General features: G+C 41.9%; 1 protein-coding gene across 1 annotated transcript in view; it reads left to right on the top strand.

Annotated features, from left to right (window-relative positions):
• The window catches only part of TMEM255B (transmembrane protein 255B), a 72,197-nt gene extending 53,537 nt beyond the window's left edge, over window positions 1–18,660 (top strand). Inside the window, exons 5-9 of the mRNA XM_030458515.1 lie at window positions 4,476–4,556; window positions 8,375–8,460; window positions 10,617–10,776; window positions 15,589–15,732; window positions 18,493–18,660. Of these exons, the coding sequence (XP_030314375.1) occupies window positions 4,476–4,556; window positions 8,375–8,460; window positions 10,617–10,776; window positions 15,589–15,732; window positions 18,493–18,660 (639 nt within the window). The remainder of the gene's footprint in view (window positions 1–4,475; window positions 4,557–8,374; window positions 8,461–10,616; window positions 10,777–15,588; window positions 15,733–18,492) is intronic.
• The last annotated feature ends 1,595 nt before the right edge of the window (window positions 18,661–20,255 follow it).

The raw sequence follows: 20,255 nt of genomic DNA, 5'->3' as shown, positions 1-20,255 counted from the left end.
GCCCAGTTCTAACAATTTAATGGACTAGATGATCGAGTTTCAGGCCTAGGAACATTCCCTGGCACTGATTAATCTACGCTTCTGTCGATGCAGCCATGGAAGCTTAGACTAAATAAATACTGTCATTAGGAAAAAATAGCCCTCACTATAGAATTACTTCAATAAATTATTAGCCATGTTTTATGTCTGCAAACTATGGCATAAACTTCAGTCAATACAGCTTATGCTATATCTCGGTTTTCAGAAATAGGACTTGCATGGAGATGGAATTTTCCCTATATTACCCAAAATATATTGTTTCTCCAAGGAAACAAGAATTGGGATAGGAAAATCCACTTCTCATACCTCAGTTTATAGCCATACAATCTCCTCCCCACAGGCACTGTATCAAAAAACATGAAAGATACTATATAAAGAACACGTTCCTTACACAAATAATGTGTTGCAGTGATTCCACCATCAAAGAGCATGTGGTTTTTTTATTGTATGCTCCCTAAAAGAAATTAAGCAACCAAACCAAAACCATCTATATTTGGATGAAATCTTCTCTTCCTTGGCATAAAGCCTCTGCTCTTAGCCATCTGTTCATCACTCCCAGGTTCTAATACACATGCAAGAAAAATACTGAAATAAAAGCTGTGCAAGAACAGGGAGAGCTACAGTTTGCTCTGTAGAGTTCAAAGCTGAGCAGTTCTGATTTTCCTGAAATTAAAGGAAATTACTGGGTATCCAGATTTTTTTTTTTGACACCTCTGAAAATTTCCTAAAATAAGACTGGAAATTTAATTTTAAATCATCTTTTCCAGTGTTTGGAAGGAATGAATAAAAACCATTCATTTTTCCTTTACATCAATCAATAAGCTCAAGCATGAAACCACATCTTTACACAGAATTCTTCCCCTTTTTGCCATCTTGCTGTGTTTGTCTTCTATGCATATCAACAAACCTCTAACCAGTAGGTCTTCCCCACCAATGCATGTCTGTTTAGAGACTTACTCAAAGAAGCAAAGAAGGGTAATGAATTATTTATTATATATTAATATCCTAATATATTAATATTACACATTAGTGGGAGGTAATGCATGGGTCTGTTCCAGTAATAGTGGTTGAGGATGTTCCTGGTATCAAAAGCATATCAAATTAGTTAAACAGAATGTTATTGCTCTATACTTTAACATCTGTTAATAGATAAAATATATAAATACTTATGTATGCAGTATGTAAAGTAGCTCTGTCTCTACCATTATAGCTATAAGCGTTAGAATCATGTAGAATCAAGGACTGATAGGTACCCTGTATTCACACACAGTCTGCAGTGAGCAATATGAAAAAGAAAGTATTTAATGAACAGTTTGTCAGGAATAGTTTTCTAGCTTTAAAGCCCGTCTCCTTTGCCTTTTTTATTAGAGAGGTCTATAAAATTCAGTGGGTGCTAATGTGGTGTTACATGCTGTTGGATAACTTTAAACACTTTTTACCTGTCTGTGTGGTGCCTGATTCATATAAACACCTTAGTAGACAGACAGAGCACAGCACCTCTGTGGCATGCAAATCTAATCCAAATGGAAGCTTTTACCAATGAAACATTTCAGCATTCCCAGTTTACCTCAAAAGCTTTGTGCTTTAGGTGCCGAGTCCTGTGGATATCTGGAAAAAGTCAATGTTATTTAATCTTTGTTATTTTTGTACACTTGATCATCCCTCATTCATTTTGATTTGGGGTCGTCAAATGTCACAGCTCTGACCTTTTTGCTGCACAGCAATATGAAGCAATAATAGCTGGTATGGATTTATCCATCACCTCTCACCCCAGGGAACAGTGCTGCTTCCAGTCACAAGCAGACCTGGATAAAAAGCATGCTTGTTTCTCCCACAGAGAATGAACCAATAAAATGACCAATTTCTTTTTTAAGGGTAAGGAGATATAAAGGGCAGGAAACCTGTGTGAGCCAAGGGGGCAGGGACAGGGTCAGAGTATTCCTGTACTTGATGGAGGCAGATTAGACAGCTCTCTCACTGCCTTTAACAAGACAGAGAAGTGTTTGAGGGGAGTATCTTAGCATCCTGGGCCAGACACAGCCTCCTTGTGTGACAGTGGTGTCACTCATCAGCAACCTATAGTAAGAGTATTCATGCCTTGAAGATAAGGTCAGGGAGCACCTGTCTCCAGGTGTTAAGGTATATTTGCTAAATTAACAGCCTGTGATACTTTGAGAGAACTTGTTAGTGTTCATATCGAGAGGTAGGCTCTGACCCTCTGCACAAAATCATGGAGTTGCTGAGGCTGGGCTGCACCTCTGGAGGGTGTTTAATCCAACCCCCTCTCCTGAGAGCAATGTCAGCTAGAGCATGTTGCTCAGAACCGGGTCCAGTTGGGGCTGGGTATCTACAAGGACAGAGACTCCACAACCACTTCAGGGTGGCTGTTGCAGTGTTTAATAACCCATAGAGTAAAAAAAGTTTCTTCTTACATTTGGATGGGATTTCCTTTACATCATCTTGTGTCTATGGCCTCTTGTCCTTTTCCTGGGCACCACTGAAAAGAGTCTGGCTCTGTCTTCTTTATTCCCCCCAGCATGTATAGATCCACACTGATAAGGTACATCTGAGCCTCCTCTTGTCTAGGCTGCACAGTCCCAGCTCTCAGCTGCTTCTCTCATGACAGATGCTGTAGTCTGTTATGTATCTACATGGACCTTTTCTTCATTCACTGTAGTACTTCCATATCTCTTTCATACTGGGAAGCCCAGAACTCCAGATATCTCTCATAGTGCTGAGTAGAGAGGAAGTATCAGCTTTCTGGGACCTGCTGGTCATGCTTTTCCAAGGATACTGCTGGCCTTTTTTGTCACATGAGCACATTGCTGGCTTATGTTCAGCCTACTCCCCACCATGACCCTCAGGTCTTTCTCTGTAAATCTGCTTTCCAGCTTGTCAGCCACCAGCCTTTTCTGGTGCATAAGATGATTCTCCAAGATTATTTGCTCCATTGCCTTCCCACCACTGTGTAGTTCTTTGGCTTCTCTTTCTTGCCATTCTTGAAGATGGGAGGGACATCTGCTTTCTTCAGGCCCTCAGAAATCTTCCCAGAACACCATGACATTTCAAAGAGAATGGCTTTCCATGGACATCACCGAGCATCCTCATTACTCCTGGGTGCATCCAATTAGTTCCCATTTATCTCTGGTTTCTTTAAACATTCCCTAACCTGATCCTTCACAGCAGGGATAACTCTTTCTTGCCCCAGATTTTCCCACTGGTCTCCATTGAAGACCAAGGCAAAGAAGGCATGGAATATCTTGGCCTTTTGTCAGTAGGTTCCCTGCTTCATTCAGTAGTGTGGTTGCACTCCTTGTACACCTTTTTATGTCTGAGTTGTATTAGGGAACTCCTGCTGCTTGGATCCCCACAACTCTATGGGACCAGATGGAATCCACCCAAGGGTGATGAGGGAGCTGGCAGAAGAGCTTTCCAAGCCTCTCCCTATCATCTACCAACAGTCCTGGCTCACTGGGGACATCTCAGATGACTGGAAGTTGGCAAATATCACGCCAAACCACAAAAAGGGCTGGAAGGAGAATCTGGGAAACTCCAGGCCTGTCAGCCTGACCTCAGTGCCTGCCTAGCAGAGTTATGGAGCAGATCATCCTGGGGGCAATCACACAGCACCTACAGGACTCTTTAGTTGTTAAACCCTCCCTAGGCAAATATGGTCTAATCCTGAAACTGATGGAGCTATGCATCCCCCTAGCCTGCAGAGTGGCCATTTGCTAAGCTCAGAAACACACATCTAGCCAAGGATATTTCATTGACTTCTTCCTTTATATCAGCTCATGGGGACTGTTACAAGCACAATATGAAATATGAGCAGTGAATGCATCTTTTGCAATAACTATAAATGGTAAATAAGACAAAACCAAAAAGTTCACATTACTTCCCCTTTGTGCCTTCATTTCTTCATTTTTCTTTCTTTTTCTTTTGGAGTTTGAAGTGTGTGTAGTGCTTAAAGTATGGAATGCTTAAAGTACTAGCTATTTTACTTTGTTTTCACCATGGATATTGTTGAAATCCTTTAAAGAGAAGTCCCATATCTTGAAGACAAAGAGCAAAAGAATTGTGCCAGGTAAGAAACTGCACCATGAAAAAGAGTGACTGGACCATTCACACAGAGCAGTACTATTTAACATCAAGGCAGGGGACGGTTAAATGCTGGATGATGTCTTCATAATAGAGGTGACTGGTACAGAGAAAAAGAAATTATACTCACATAGCTTTGTGGCAGAGTGAGGAAGAAAAAGGTAATCCTGAGGAGATCCATTCTGGAAGGAAAGCCAAGCCAGGGGGGTGTGAGCAGCTTACCCAAGCATCTGCATTGGTTTTAGCTTCCACAGAGCTCTAAGCATCTGGCACAGGGACCTGGGGCCTTCACACTTCCTCCAGACTGAGTATTTTATTGGCTGTTTTTCTCTTTACAGGAACCCAGGCCTTTGTATAACAAAAGGTGCCAGTATTATTCAAGTGGAACAGGATTCCTCTACGATGCCTACCAGACAGAGGTAAACAAACTGGCCTCATCCTGTGTTCATTTCTGCTGTGCTTTGAGGGGCCAGGGAGAAGGGAGGAAGGTGTTTGTGAACATGTCTGGGCATGTAGGTCGTGGACTGATAGAAATCCTACTGTTTTTTTCTCTCATGAGTGACTTACTGCTCGTCCAAGCCTCTGATGACTGCAGATCATTACAACCACTGAGGTTTTGAGTCATCATCAGTGTTTTCATCCAGTGTTTCTATTACTCTGGGACTGGAATGATTCCTAGTCCATCTATACTGTATAATAGCTGTCTGGGATTTATTTGTCACCTTGGCATCTTTCTCTAAGGAGCTTTTTGTAGACTTCCAGTGTAAAAGGAAATATCTAAATTAATCTATTTGCATTGTCCAGAAGACTTAAAAACTGCTCTGTATTTATTCAGCACAGGCCAAGAGCGTCAGCGGTTTGAATGCAGGTTTTTTTATTATCTCAGTGACATGAATATGGTTGGAAAAGTGCACATACCCAAATGGCTAGCTTCTTGAGAAGTCCAGATTTAGTTTCTTTTCCTATTTTTTGTGTTATTATTGTGGTAAATTGGTAGGAGTGAAAAGAAAAACAAATAGAGCAGGACTGAGAACATTTAAACAGTGGTACAACTTACAAAAATCCAGTTGTCCTTCATCACTGTTCTTCCAAGGCTAGGAAAAGATGTATGGGGACTATTACCATTAATAATTCCAGATGGCTTCACAGGTTAAGCAGCTAATATTCCTAAAATTATACTGCTTGGGCACCTCATTGTTGGTTCCAGAAAATGTGTGACAAAAATATTTCATTGACCTCCTTGCCTAGACACCTGCCCAGACCAGCTTATGATCTGTGGCAACACCTTTTCCTGTATGTTTCACTCTGTCCTCTTCTAAAGTGTGTGTGTACACTGAGACACAGACATGACCTGAGAAATGCTTCTGATTTCTGTAATAACCATGTAGCTGACATCACACTGAGCACAATTCCCTGCAGGTGACCCCAACCTCAGGCTTTTTGCCAGATAGGTTTCCCCAGCTCTGCAGATTCTGGAAGTGTCTACAGTTGGACCACCCAGTGTTCCTTTTGCTCTATTCTGGCAAAAACCCTTTATCTTTCTAAAGTTTAGTTAGTTTGTAATAACATTTTTTACCGAATGACTGATCAAAAGTCAGCATTTACAAAATCAGAGTTAATGATCTGTAGCATTTGAACTTGGCTTTTGTTTTTCCAAAGTTAGCCAGCTAGTGAGCAGGAGACATGCTCTGCATGCCAGGCAAACACATAACTAGGAAAGCAGATTGTTTACTGAGTGCAACTTTCCTTTTGATTGCCATCTCCAGCCTGTGAGTTGTCTCCAGCTCAGTTCTTCTCTTTGCTTAAAGCAGAAAGAATTTGATTTTCTTGCAGTTACCAGGAGGCAAGAACATCTCTTCAAATGGTGATGAGGAGATAGACAAGAGCAAAAAGCCAGAATGTGAAAAAGCTAAATGTCTGGGCACTGAAATGAAATAATAGTCCTTGACATTCAGAATACCCACAAATGACCTGTTTTCACCATCCTTGCTCACACCACACAGTAATTTGTTTATTTTTGTTTATTCACACTTCTCCTAAAAAGGAGTCTCTTTGCATTTTTTAAAAATATAGTGATAAGTATAGAAAAGTACAGTAACTGCCTTGGCCATAATATAATATGTCTTTTAGCCTAGAAGCAGCTGGAAACAGATCTTGCTGATCTCCCTCTTTTGTACTTCTACCTTCTACAGTATAAAAGGGCCATATTGATGCTTGGAGAGGGAAAAACTACTCTTATTTCCTAGTAGAAGTGATACCTAAAGCCATGCATCCCAACAAACCACCTTTTTAGCAGCCCCCTCCATCTTAACAGCTACCAATCCCAATCATTCATGTCTAACGGGAAAAGAGTATTTTAGCTCCAGGTCCTGGGCCATTTCAACTGCATGCAGATGGTTAAAACCAAAGTCTTTAAGTTCCACTCAGTGCAAAAGCACTCGGTCATCCCAATAAAATGGCTGTGAGCATTGGCACACTCTGTTCCAGGATCAGTTTTGAAAAGCAGCCAGGTGTGACATTTCACTCACTTCTTAGTTGGATCTTGATTAAGCCGACGCAGTCGTGGGCAGTCATGCACTTTTCTTCTGCAGTAAATTGCAGCTCAGAATGAGGGCAGCTGGAGCTGAATGTCAGTCCAACAAAGCCCTTATGAGAAATTCCAATAAGTTCAGACACAACAGAACGAGGCTGATGAAATGAGATCCTATCCCAGGGTGAGATATTCCTACAACAAGTCAGATGGGCGTGTATCAAGCTGTGAGCTGCATTTCCAGATTGCAGCTAGACTGAGACTGTCCTATTATAAGCTAACTTCCATTTTGGGTTAGAAATGTTGATTTGTATGAGACCCTAACCACAGATACATCCTTTTCTTGGCACCAAAGCAATCTCAAGGCATCATTTTAGCTTCCTTTTAACTTTGAACTTTTAACTTTCACTGCTCAAGCAAATCCTGCTAAGGACAAGCGTGGCAAATCTGAGACTAGCTGCAAGATTAATGTTTTCTGGTGCTGTGTGTTTAAGGCTTTCTTTTTTGCTGGGAACAACCATATGAGAAGTACAGACTCATTAACAGTGAAAGTTTTCACACTAAAAATGATGCACAGGTCCAGAATTCAAGAGCTGCGAAACATCTGGTTTAACATCTCCTGTGGAGACTGTTCCATAGACTAACACCTTGTTCATAGCTAAGCAGAACTGTCTGACAGAGGCTTTTCAAAAGCCTAAGCAGAAGTATTCCTAAGAATGCTCCTTCTACTTTCATTAGGAGGATTTTTCCATTCAACAATACACTTAATTTACATTTTGGGAACAAAATACTTCTCAGTAGTTGCAGTACATTTTTTCTATCAAAAGGAAAACTTTAGAATATATTTTCTGACCTGCTAGCTTTTAAAGCCTGACAGCTCCCCTGGATTTTAAAGTCAATAAGCTAAAAATCTCAGGAAAAAGAAGCCATACATATAAAACATTTCAATTTGTCTGTAATGCCAAGTAGAAGTGATTAATGCTTACCACACTTAAGGAGTCAGTAATATCATTAAAATGATTTCTTGTCTGGATGGAGAATGGCTTAGGTGTGCCTACCTTTATTGTTCTAACATTTGTCCATCTGTGCAGTTCCTGCATACACAAATAAATCATTTCAGTGTTCTGCTCAAAAGCCTGCAGGTAAAGGGCACTTATTTACTGGAGTGCTTGGATAATTTCTGAGAATTTCTTTTTTGTGTGAGTTTGAAAATTGTTCTTCTGTTCCTAATAATTTCCTTCTTCAGACGGGTGCTGAAGGAGGGAGCTCCCATTGATTGGAAACTATTCAGATAAATTGTCATCTTTGTCCATTTCTTCACTGCAATGGAATGGTATTCTTACCCATTTCAGTAGCTTGCAGTGATATCTCTCTCAAGACCCATGGTCTCTGCATCACAGGGATGGCACCTGCAGATCCTGAGTCTCAGCAAAATGGCACAAGGCAGTGCAGCAAAGTGCTGGAAAACTCTGGCAGCCCTGGCTGTGAATCATTGCTGGGGGCTCTGGGCTCCATAGTGCAAATGCACCAAGATGCAGGGGCTGATGTCTCAAGTGAGGGACATGCAGCTTCATCCATGCATGCATGAATTTTGGAATCTAAGGATACTTCTGCACAATGGGTAATGAAACAGGAGCTGCTTCTTTGTGGTCAGTAGGATGATTCACACAACAAACACTAACAGTCAGTCTCTTCTTATTTTGGCAGGTGACATGTTACACCTTAAACAGCAAGTGCCAGCTGAAAGTAAAGAGTAATACATGCTATTGCTGTGACCTGTACAACTGTGAGAAGTAAGTACCCATCTGCAGTCAATGGCCTTTGATAAATCCTTGGTTGTCTCTCCCCTTAAATGATGAGGAGGCCTAGAGAAGCAGCACAAGAGGCTTGTAAGTTGAGAAATCCAGTTCCTCTGTGGCTGAAGTCCTGATGCTGGCAGGGAAAAGGTTAGGGGTTGCATATTACTGCTGGCATTATTTCAGGTTTTTTTCTTTGATTATGTCCATAACTTTTTGCTGTGTGATCAAAATCGAATAGTCAATAGTACTGTCAAGATTGACTTTTGATTTTGCAACACAGTTTTCCCTTTAGATTTAATGATTTTTTTTTTCCTACCAACTGGGGGAAACAAAATTAATAGGAACACAGGCATCCATGAACAGAGATCATGTCATAGGCATGTGCAGAGCAATTTGGTTAGCAACAATTTCTGTAGGCATGAAATCTCACTGAATTACTGTAGGATAGATACAAAAGATCTGGTGAATATTTTCTGAAGCTGTCCTTTTGATTTCATCAGTACTAAAGTATGAGATGTTAGATGAGAGGAAATGTCTGGCTATGCTTCTGAAGATCAGCTGATTAGCACTGGCTTGCCGTGCAGCCATTTAACATGAGTAAAAAAGGAGCAACAGCAAAGTCCAAGGGTTTATGATAGAAGACAAATGAAATGAATTTGCACAACTGACTGACCACCTGGCACAAAAACATTTCAATTGCAAGTAGCATCATGTATTAGCACATATTGAGGAGAATGCCCCAGAACAGGTCTTCTGCCCGAGTCACCCTCTGTGCACCTCAGCATCATCTTACCATGCACTCCTTCCCATGCAACCTCTGCAACCCTCAACAGTTCACCCACAGTCTCTTTTTTTTTTCTCTGTATATTTCTCAACTTTCTTCCTTGGCAATTCCAGTTCATAGGTTGGCTAGCAAGAAGTAGGAGGAGACATAGTCACACAAAGTCACTTGATGTCATCCATGCAATAGCCTGATAGGCAAGCAGGATCATAAGTCAGACTTCCTCAGCCTCATGGAATCTAAACTATAGGTTTACTTAATTAACCAGCATCTGGACTTATGGTAGGGCCCAAATGGACTGAAGATGAACAGTTCCACAGTAGGAGGACCATACCTCACAACAAATGATTGAACATTTCCAAAAATTACTGTACTTGGATTAGTTCTTCCCAGAAATGGTGTGGCTTTCTCCATTCTTCTCCCTTCCTCTGCAGGCCTTTCCACAGCCACTATCTCCACTGCTGCCCCATGCACTGGGGATGGAGGAACAGAAGAGTGAGCACAAATAGTTCACTTCTGATTTCCATCATAATCTGATGGCAATTTTCTAACTGCAAAAACAGACTTGGCATTTAAAAGATCTTTCCAACTCAAATAGCTGCTCTCAGAGCACATCAGTAGTGTAGCAATAAGACAGGTGCTGGAAAGAATGGCAGGAAGCTGTGGTTTTAAATTTTGCAGTAGGATATTTCTGACTTCTGGCAAGACAATGAAGATTAATTTCACAATATGCCTTATTTACAATAATCAGTTCAGTGTAGAAATAGGAACAATGAAAGATTTCTGGATAGTACAATCCATCATGTAAAGGCACATCTTTTTATTGTACTCTGTTGCATCTGGTAATTTGGAACTGCAGACACCATAAACAAATTTAGACAGCTTGTAAAAATCACACTTCCTGTTGTTGAATTAATGCTTATTCAACTTGATTTCCCCAGTTTCAGAGATGCCAGCAGATATCCAGGTATGTTGGGTAAAAAAAACCCAAAACCAATACTCAGCAGCAAGCTATAGCTGTGAAGGACAAGGGCAGCATCTCTATCATCTGTGTCATCTGTATGCCTGTGTTCAGAGACCATTAGCAAAAAAAAAAAATAAAATATAAGAGTCCCTTTTGGTGCACAACACTGATCAGCCAAAGTAGGGTTGTTATTAGTTGGACCGTATGTTTAATGCTGCCATTAATAGAGCCAATTTTTGTCTACCAAAAAGGTTTCTCCAATCTATCTCAGCAGGGTTTGGTGGGAGCACGGGTGAGGACTTTGCCAAAGAGGACAATAAGCAGGAGGGATGCAGATCCTCTGGTGGTCTGGATTATGTGCAGAACCTTTCCCACCACATTGACGTTGTCTGCATTCCCTTTCAGTTCAGAGCAGTCCTCCAGCTACTATGAATTTCTTGGTGTGAGCAGCTGCCAGGATGTGGTTCACCTGTACAGGCTGCTGTGGTCCTCCACAGTCCTCAACATCATCGGGTTGTTCCTGGGGATTATTACAGCAGCCATTCTTGGGGCATTTAAAGACATGGTAAGGCTCACAGTCCTCTGCCTTATGCGAGGACTTCTGTGCTTGTTGACATTATCAAATGTGTTAAAACCATGGAGGTCTTGCAAATGTACAGATGTACTAAGGAAGCACTTTAAACATGTTTCCTGTGTGATCTGGGAGTCTGGAGTCATATCTTTAGGCTAAGCTTTTGCCAGCTGCTCACAGCTAAGTAGGTCAAGCCTGGTCAAATACAGGGATGGAAGGGAAAAAACAGGCCTCTGTGTGCACAGATGTTGGCAATTCATTTAGTGACATCTTTTTTTCCCCTTCTAATTCAGCATTGAACACGGGGGCCAGCACACAGTTCGAGGATGCTAATTTGTAGCTACCACATAAAACTCAAGTCCTAGGTGTGACTACTTACCCTTCAGCAGTTCTTTTCCCAAGAATAAACTATTCCAGAGGAGAAAACTAAATAGAAAGACAGGCAAAAGGAAAGAAGAGAAGGATAGAGCAGGGAAGAGAAAGTGAGACAGGTCACATGTACACCAGGGAAGAGATTGCTCTGAGCTGGTGGCCAGTGAGCCAAGGACCCAGTCAGACTGGAGATGATCCAGGCCCTGCTCTGACCATGCAGCATCCCATAGCCAGAATGTGCAGGCTGTCTACAACATACGTTGGGTTAAAACCACATGGCAGAACAGGACCATATAAAATTGAAATTCACCTTTGTTAAGAGCTGTAAAATGTTTTCTGGAAATATTCCTCTCTGTGACTGAAGGCAAACAGCACCCTGAGCTTTCACATGAAGGAAATGTGCAGCTCAGCTGTCCTTTACATGAGGGAACTCTTGCAAGGAATTGATAACAAATTACAGCCAGCCAGGAAAGCGTTGTGACTGCCTGATGGGAGGGAGTGGAAGCAACTTTCCCAGTTTGATTCATCCCCTCCCTGTGAGAGGAAAAATGGTAGAACAGAAGTGTGTTGGTGCTTCATAGCAGGCTGAGCTCCATCCCAGGCACACCTCTGTGCTGTACAGGAGCCATTGCTGCACTGCTCATGAGGGATGCCAGCCTGAGGAGATGTTCCTGGAAGAATTGGTGTCTCCAAGACCTGGCACATTGCCTTGCAGAGTGAGGACTCAGGCAGAGTCTGAGTCCACTGATGGGATGGTGCAAAGCCTTGCAGAGTAGCAGTGGGTCTGCAGCTTCCCCCCAGCCTGGGCTGGAGTGAGTCTGTTGGGACTTCTGCTAAAAACCTAGTCTGAATAAGATGTTTAATTTCTCCTCTGCAGCAGAAAAAAAGTAGAAAAATGCCCCTCACTGTCTTAAGGGAAAGATGAGTTTGTTTCAGTTGCCTCAGCACAGGAGCCATGCTTTTGGAAGTGTTAATAACACTGCAATCCAAAATGCAATGCCTGCTCCTTGCTCCTGCCTATGCTTTTTCAGGGTCCTTTTGAGTGATTTACCAGAGCTGGTCTCCTCATCTGCTGCTTGCTTTTATTACAAGAGGAGTAACTCTTGGGCAAAGATGGGGGCCAGGAAAACATTAAGCAGAAGAGGGAGAGAAAAGGCCATGGGACTGAATTAAGAAAAAACATAATAAAAAACCTTATAAAAATAATTTTAAAATGTGTGGGAGAACATTTTCTTTCTTTCTTTCTTCTTTCTTTCTTTCTTTCTTTCTTTCTTTCTTTCTTTCTTTCTTTCTTTCTTTCTTTCTTTCTTTCTTTCTTTCTTTCTTTCTTTCTTTCTTTCTTTCTTTCTTTCTTTCTTTCTTTCTTTCTTTCTTTCTTTCTTTCTTTCTTTCTTTCTTTCTTTCTTTCTTTCTTTCTTTCTTTCTTTCTTTCTTTCTTTCTTTCTTTCTTTCTTTCTTTCTTTCTTATCTTTCTTTCTTTCAGGATGTCACCTTCCCACAGAAATGCTCACTGGCATTTTGCAGGGAGAGCTGCAAAGCCCACTGAAACACCCCAGGGCATTGCTCTGAGCTTGACTTGCAGAAAACACAGGGCTAGGCTGGGCAGTCAAACAAACACCATCCTGCTTATCTCTTGGGGAATGCTGGCAGCCCAAACATGTTAGAAAGGGGAGAGTTTGCAAAACAGTGCCCCTGCCTCTAAACCCATTGCGTTTCCTGGACAGGAAAAAAAAAAAGAAGTTTTTTTTCACTTGTTGCGGGTTTCCTTTCTTGTGACAAATTCCCTGCAGACCCTGGCACGCTCCCTATGGTTTTGTCGCCTGCCAGAGGGCTCTGCAGGTTTAGTAGGAAACATTTTGTGTGCTCATCGTGTGGTGTCAGCTCTCAGTGGCCCCTGTGTCACCGATGGGGCTGTCCTCTGGGAGCTGCTGGGAGCTGCAGTGGTTGTGCCCATATCCCTCCTTTGCCAAGCTGCTGTGTGCTTGGATGCTATGCAGTTGTCTTAAAGTCATTGTTAACAAAAAGCAGGTTAAGATATAATGTAATGAGAAGCAGGTACTTGGGTATCTAAAATGGTAAAAACCCCTGATTATATCTTACAGAAGACAGAGTTAAAGAAATGCATGAAAAACTTAACTTGCTGATACTAAGAGTTGATCTATAAACTCCTTCCTCTGCCCTGGTATTCATCTGATGACTTGTAGATGTTTTCTTAACACACCTTGCCAAAGAATCTGCCTGCCCTGAGTTCAGGGTTGCATTACTCAGAACTACAGCTGGTCCTGGCAGGGAGGAATAGGGGGGAGGAGGTTAATGTCCTTTTGTTTTTTGGTTTGTTTTTTTTTCTATTTAGTCTCCTTCTTGTTGTCTGCAAGAGAATGTGAACAGATTAAATATCATTCCTTTATCTCCTCCTCTCCCACCCTGCTCTGAAAGGAGAAACAAAAAAGAACCACTGAGAACTGAACTACTTGCCAATGCATTGATGTCTTAGCACTAAAGGTGCAGTCTGATACTAGAAGTAGTCACAGCTCAGAAATAAAGGCTTTGGCAGGTCTGTGTTGGATCAGCCATATGACCTGCCTTGCTCTGCAGCCACAAAGCCCAGCAGATTCTCTATCCACAGCCTTTCAAGGTGCCTGCATGGCACTGTCAGGCTCCTTGGCCAGTTAACACCTCCTTCTCTCTTTGTCTTAGGTGGTGTTTCAAGTTGTCTCTACCTACCTTTGTATTTTATTTAACGATGTAATTACTGGAAAACTTGATAGAAGCATCTAACCAGCCTAAATACCTGCAAGTTGTTTTTGGCTCCAGGCTGAAACCGGATAGCCTGATAATAAAGTGCTTTGATCAGTGATTTGGGGTGGATGATTCCCCTAACCTGTCTTGTAGGACTGCTGTGATGCTTGTCATTGGCAAGTGGATAGTGTGGCTGCTAGAGGTGGAGAGAACATCAGAAAACATTGAGAAGTTCCTGGGAGAAGGAGAGCAGCACCCAAAAGGACCCACAGCAGAAGGCTGGTGACAGATGCAGAAGAGGCACTTGTGTTTTGACTCGGGCAAAACACATTTATGTCCACAGACAGAAGAATCTGGTTGCCAGGGTCTCCTTCTTTCAAAGAAGGGAATGCTCCAGCCCCAGCTGATAAGGGCCATATTCCTGGCCCCAAATCTGTGGATCTGAGGCAAGCTTGCTAGCTGCTTCTGGCTACTCCTGCCTAAAGGTCAATGTCTCTCCATTTCTGACCCCTGACATCCACCCAGCTGGACAAGTAGAAAGGAGGTATTTTCAGGTAACCTCGTATGGTACATAGTGACCTACATGATATTTTCCGTGTACAAACACAATTAATGTGTTTGTTAACCTCTTTCTCAATCACAGAGGGATCTTGCACTATCTCCAGAGGATACACTGGGTTATGCCTCTCACTGATATATCTGAAAGAAAGTGCCAAAAAAAGAAAAAAAAAAATCTTGGCTGATGCTTTCAGCATTTGTTTGGCAGCCACAACATTTTAATATTTTGTTAAAAACAAGATTTCCTGCTCTCACGAAGAGGAATCTGCTAATAAAAACAAAGAGAAAAGAAACCACGGGATCTGTCTCACTCAACAAAGCAGAGAAACATAAAAATGTTTCACAGAATTTTGGTGTCCTTATTTGTCCTTGTCCTGTTTATATAGCACAAGGTTTTAGGGTTTAACACAAGTCCCCTTTCACATTTAGCTTTAGCTTTTGTTGTTGCCTTTTTTTTTTTTTTTCATGTCTTCCCCAGTTGTATGATCTGGTTCAATATGAGCTATGACTTCTTTCTCCAAACCTCATCTCACATTACAGTGTAGAGACATGCCAGTAAAGCAGAAGATACAGTGAAGGATTTTGTGGAGTCAGAACGAGATCTGCACATGGGGGGTGCTACTGGGCAGCTGGCAGCAAACTCCATTTAGTAAGTGAAAGGGAGCTGGGAAAGAAGAACCAGTGGTCTGGAAAGGGAGATCTTTGTAGATCTGTGTAGGAAAGCAGAGAGAGAAGACATGAAAGCATCAAGCAGTTGCTATTGGAAAGAGTCTGCAGCAAACTGTGAAGGACTGGGTGCCTGGTGTTTGAGTGGATGAGGCAGTCAGAGCTTGTGCTGTGCTCCTCAGGGTGTCTCAGGGCTGGAATCCTGCCAGTGCTTCTGTAAGTGGTGCTAGGGAAGCACCAGCAGTCTTTTTCCAAGGGAAGTAGATTAAAATAGCTGTATATTTCTAGTCAGAAAATTGACTCCAGATACACCCTCTGTCTCATCCTGTCTGCTCCTCTGCACTCTTTTTTTTTTGTAGTACTGGTATTGTGTTGAAAAGCAGAAAAGTTTTTTAATTGCCTAGTTGCTTGTGTTAAGGCCCAGCCCTCCCTGCACTGGCCTGATATATTTTTGTCTTCTGTGCTCAACAGGTACCTCTGTCCCAAATTGCTTTCAGTGCTGCACCTCCTCCTCAGATCCTGTACAATCCTGCTCAGCAGATCCTGACCTACGCTGGGTTCTGTCCTTCTGCAGCAACTATTTCTACATACCCATCTTACCCATTGCCTCTTCAGGTACAGTACAAAATGTCACCATTCTGACTCCATCAGAAAGAAGTTACTACTCAGTGCAAACTCTGTGGTGGTAAATCTCGGCTTCTGAGGGTTTGAAAAGAGGTAAAGAAGTTGGATCCCAACTCACAAACTCACCTCTGGGATGACTTAGTCTGGGCCTTGCCTGTTTTCTGGGCCTATTTTTCTTGCCTAAATAGTCTGGGCCTATTTTCTCTGGTTGTCCTTTGGACTCCATCTGCTGACCAGGAACCCCAGTGTGGGATTAGAGCTGTGCTGCAGTAGTGATGAAGGTGAACACAGTCTCCACATTGAATAAGATAAAGCAACAACAGAGGCACTGCAAGCACCTGATACACAGAGGATTTGGCAGGAAAGTTTACACACTTTAGTCCACCTTACTTACCTTATTATGGAGATCAGAAGATTAGGACTCATCCGATGGAAAGGAGACAATAAAGGGGAGGAAATAAGTGAAACTGAGTGATATGGAAAAGACTGTAGATGATGTAAGTGATAACTTCTAATCACACAGCTTTGGTTCCCACAGCAAAGCTACTAGGTGGCAAGATAAGCCAGAAATAGGAAGTGTTTTTACACATCATAACATTCAGAGCTGTCCCCAAGCCACAGAAAGGTTAGTGAGAAGCACTGGGATCCAAAAGGGAAAGCACTTAATACATTTCCTGGAAAAAAAAAAAAAAAACAGAGGGGAAAAAAAAAAAAAGCAAACCACCTCTCATTGTGTATAAGCTCATTATGTTGTAGTTTGGACAGAATTGATTTCTGCATCAATATATGACTTAAAAGACCATAACAAACTTACTAAAAGTTACAAGTATTAGAACAAGCAGTTAGGAACAACCAATTTAGCCATCATCCTCCTCCATTACTTGAGAGTTGTGGGCTGAATCCATGGGTCTGGAGGTCTTCATGACCCATCTAAATGCCCCAAGTAGTATTGAGCTGCTGGATTCAAGCCTTCACAGACCCTCTTCATCTTGTCCTTAGGGCAACTTACAGACTCTGGGGCTGGGATTCATCTGGCTAAACAAAGAGGCTGCTGGCATGCATGTAGTGCATAAGGAGATCAAGCAGTCAACAGGCACCTGCTGCCACTCTGGGAGTTCCGGATCCTGTAGTCCCTGTGTCACATCTGTGTGGATGTCTGGGATATCCTGCAGCATCCTAAAAGGGTTGGATGCTTACATGTGGGCAGTGGAATGGAACTCCAGCTGTCCACTGTGTAGGAGACCCTGCATGAGGTGGTCTATTCTTCTGAGTACATGTACAGAGCCATGGATTATTACCCTGCACCTGTTCCCCATTTTGGGGCAGGGTCACACACATGGTGGTTCAATACAACAAAAGGAGCAAAACCTTCTTCAGCTAAGAGCTGGGGGTAGACAAAAGTTAAATGATGCTAGTTAATGAAGTAAAGCAGTTAGCAATCGATTACCAACTAATAACTCTAGTTTGAACTCTCATCTTAACCAGAGGAAAAGCATAGTTCTTCCAACTGGGAACATATCCCACTTTGGATTATTCTGGCATACAACATGCCAAGCTTAAGTGCTTACCCCATGTGCATGGACTGAAGCCCCATTATGAACCTGAGTTCACCTGTGGCTCCCACCATTGAGCAGATTCATTCCTATTCCTCTACTGAATCCAGTATGCTACTGAACAAACTGAATAACTGCTTGCTGGAGAGGCAAAAAAAGTCTTAAAAAGTCACACAATGGTGAATGCTCCTCAGTTCACCCTGTGCTTCCTTGTCTACAGCAGAAATCAGACAAAAAATAAAATAAAAAAAGAAAAAAAGGTAATAAGAGAAATAGATTTTGACAAGGATGTAACCAGCATTTTTTTTTTAATTTACTAACAAAATTATTCATCTCTTACTGGTACAGTTCAGTCACAACTAGTCTTGGTAACAGGCCTGCCAGCTGGTCAGGTAGATTGCTAGCTGTGCAGGGACTGGTGGGGTAACAGCAGAAACCAGAGAACTCATTACAGAAGCCAGACAGATGGAAACAGTGGCTGCAGTTTGACTGGGATGTGTTGGCATATGAGGGGAGGAGTGAAATCCTCTTCAAATCAATGGCAAAATTTGGTTTAGAGTAGTAGTAGGGGTTTCTCCAGAACATTAGTCCCTACATGCATTCTTTGTTTTAACAAACTCTGCTTTTTCCTGAATATAGGCTTCTTCCTAAGCTCTATTTTCTGTGCCTTTTTCAGCCTTATTGTAGCTGAGACAGCCAAAGGGAAAGACCTACAGGGAGACACATGCCTATTTGTAGAATTTCTCTTAGGTGTCTGAATTTGGCACAGGAATAAAACCTTGCACCTATGCAAGTACTATGGATGAGAGTAATTATATCTGTGGTAATTTAAATTTCACCGTGATGCCTGGAAATGAGCAGCTACATGTAACCTAATCAGCCAGTCAGGTGCAGTGCCTCACCCAGGAAGCCAGAGCATCTTCTCCTGCAGAAATTCCTGTTCTGCTCTATTGCCTGGCTGTTTGTTCAATGCCCATTAAAACTGACTCAGGTTACAGATGGAATCTGTCTTGTTTCACCAGACACTGTCATTGCTATACTTAAGCAGATTCTTTAAAACTAAAGGCAAGAGTTGTGCTGCAATGTGTGAGAGATTTAGTCACAGAGCTTATTATAGAACACACAGCGAACAATGCAGAACTGCAAATGGGGTTGTGGTCCTTTACTGAAGATGGTATTTTTCCTTGTCTGCATACAGCCTGCCAGCAATTTTCCAGGAACATCATCTACTGACGTTTCTTTATCAGATGAAACTCAGCCTCCATCTCAGTCCAGCTCCAGCTATGGTCTTCCCCCCAATGCTCCAGCCCTCTATGCACCGACTTACTTCTTGCCTGGAGAAAAGCCTCCACCCTATGCACCATAGAAGAAAGAATTTCTTTTAGGTAGCTGGTAGGCTTTTATTTTCTTTTTAAGAAACTTCTGGAAAAACTGTGCTGTGCAAGCACTAGACCTCACAAGGAAACCACTGCAGGATGTGTTACAGCCACTCTGCTTCTACCTGCATCTCACAGTGAGCAGAGCAGGACCTGGAAACATCAGAGCAGGCACCTCACCAGCAGGGTGACCATTTACCACCCAGTCTGCCTGCAGTCAAATGAGTGTTGCTTTCTGGCTACCATAAGCATGTGATGTTTCCTTCTGGGTACACTGCAGAATGAATTTTCTTCAACAGGAGACGTGAAGAAAGCTGGATTTTCACTCTGGATACTTGTTCTGCTTTCATAAACCACTATGGAAGGCTTCTAGTCTGTGTTGTCTGAGTCAGTCGTTTTGATTGAAAGAAGAGCTCAGGTGTTTGTTGCTTGTAGTATTTACTTAATTTTTATTTTTTTTTTTTGTGGAAGTGTTGTACCAATAAAAGAAGTGTGGCAATTATTTTACAATAAAATTTACTGTGTATATTTATACAGTACCTAAGGCCGTGTATACGTGTAATACAGGAAAGCAAAAGAACAGAGGGAAAAGTGCCCCACTGAATACTCTTCTCTTTCAACTTTCAAACAGAAAGGTTAATTTTCTTAGGACCATTTTACCCAAACTTTGTGACAGTCTAGTTTGGATAGTAAAACATCATGTCAGTGTGCCAAAGATGCAATTTCCAGACAGGTATCTAAACTGTGTTGGTATTAATTCTTTTCTAGTCAAAAGAGGACCATAACAAAACTACTTTATCATAAACCCTAGTTTTTTTATTTTTAAAAAAGGTCAAGACCTGATCTAGGCATTTTACAATAACTGAAACAGCGTGGATGAAGGGTCAGAAATCCTTCATATATATATTTTTTCCTCCTATTTCTTTAACCAAAAAAACCCCAAACAAAAAACCAAACCAAATCAAACCAAAACAAAAAACCCAACCAAAAACATTGGCAAGGCTAAGAAGCAATACCCATAGCAGTGCTACTGGCAGGAACAAAGTCTTGTCTCTGTTATGTGCACTCTGCCCCATTGCTGGGCATCACATTAGCTGGGATCCCTTTTAGCATGTCTGTTATATTTTGGGGCAGGAGTGAGTGCACCAGCATGAAAACCCATCAGACTGCAGCATCCCTACACTGCATGCTGCTCATGCAGGAAGGGTGATGGTGCTGCCTGCTCTGTAGATACTACAGTCTAGACAGCAATGAAGTTATAGAAATTTCCTGAAAAGTCAAGGAGCAAAGCAAGGAAAGGAAGGTATTTCTCACTGACATTTTAAGCAGCTGCTTCATATTATGAAAATATTAAAAAAACAGCCTACTTGACAGTTTCCCTTGAAAGGAAGTGACACCATCAGACCAGCAGAAAATAGAACAAAGAATGATCAGCCTTTTACATAACATTTTCCACCTTTCAAGGAATTGGTTAATTTATGTGTTGTACCTCTATGTATAAAAAGCACATTCAGTACAAATACACATAGGATCAGGGATTAATTTATATGGGCTGTGAAAGCCATGTTCTGTTTCATTTGGAAGA

The sequence above is a fragment of the Calypte anna genome, chromosome 1, assembly GCF_003957555.1.
Source record: "Calypte anna isolate BGI_N300 chromosome 1, bCalAnn1_v1.p, whole genome shotgun sequence".
In the NCBI taxonomy this organism is placed as follows: Eukaryota; Metazoa; Chordata; class Aves; order Apodiformes; family Trochilidae; genus Calypte; species Calypte anna.
This window is presented reverse-complemented; position numbering and strand designations above follow the sequence as displayed.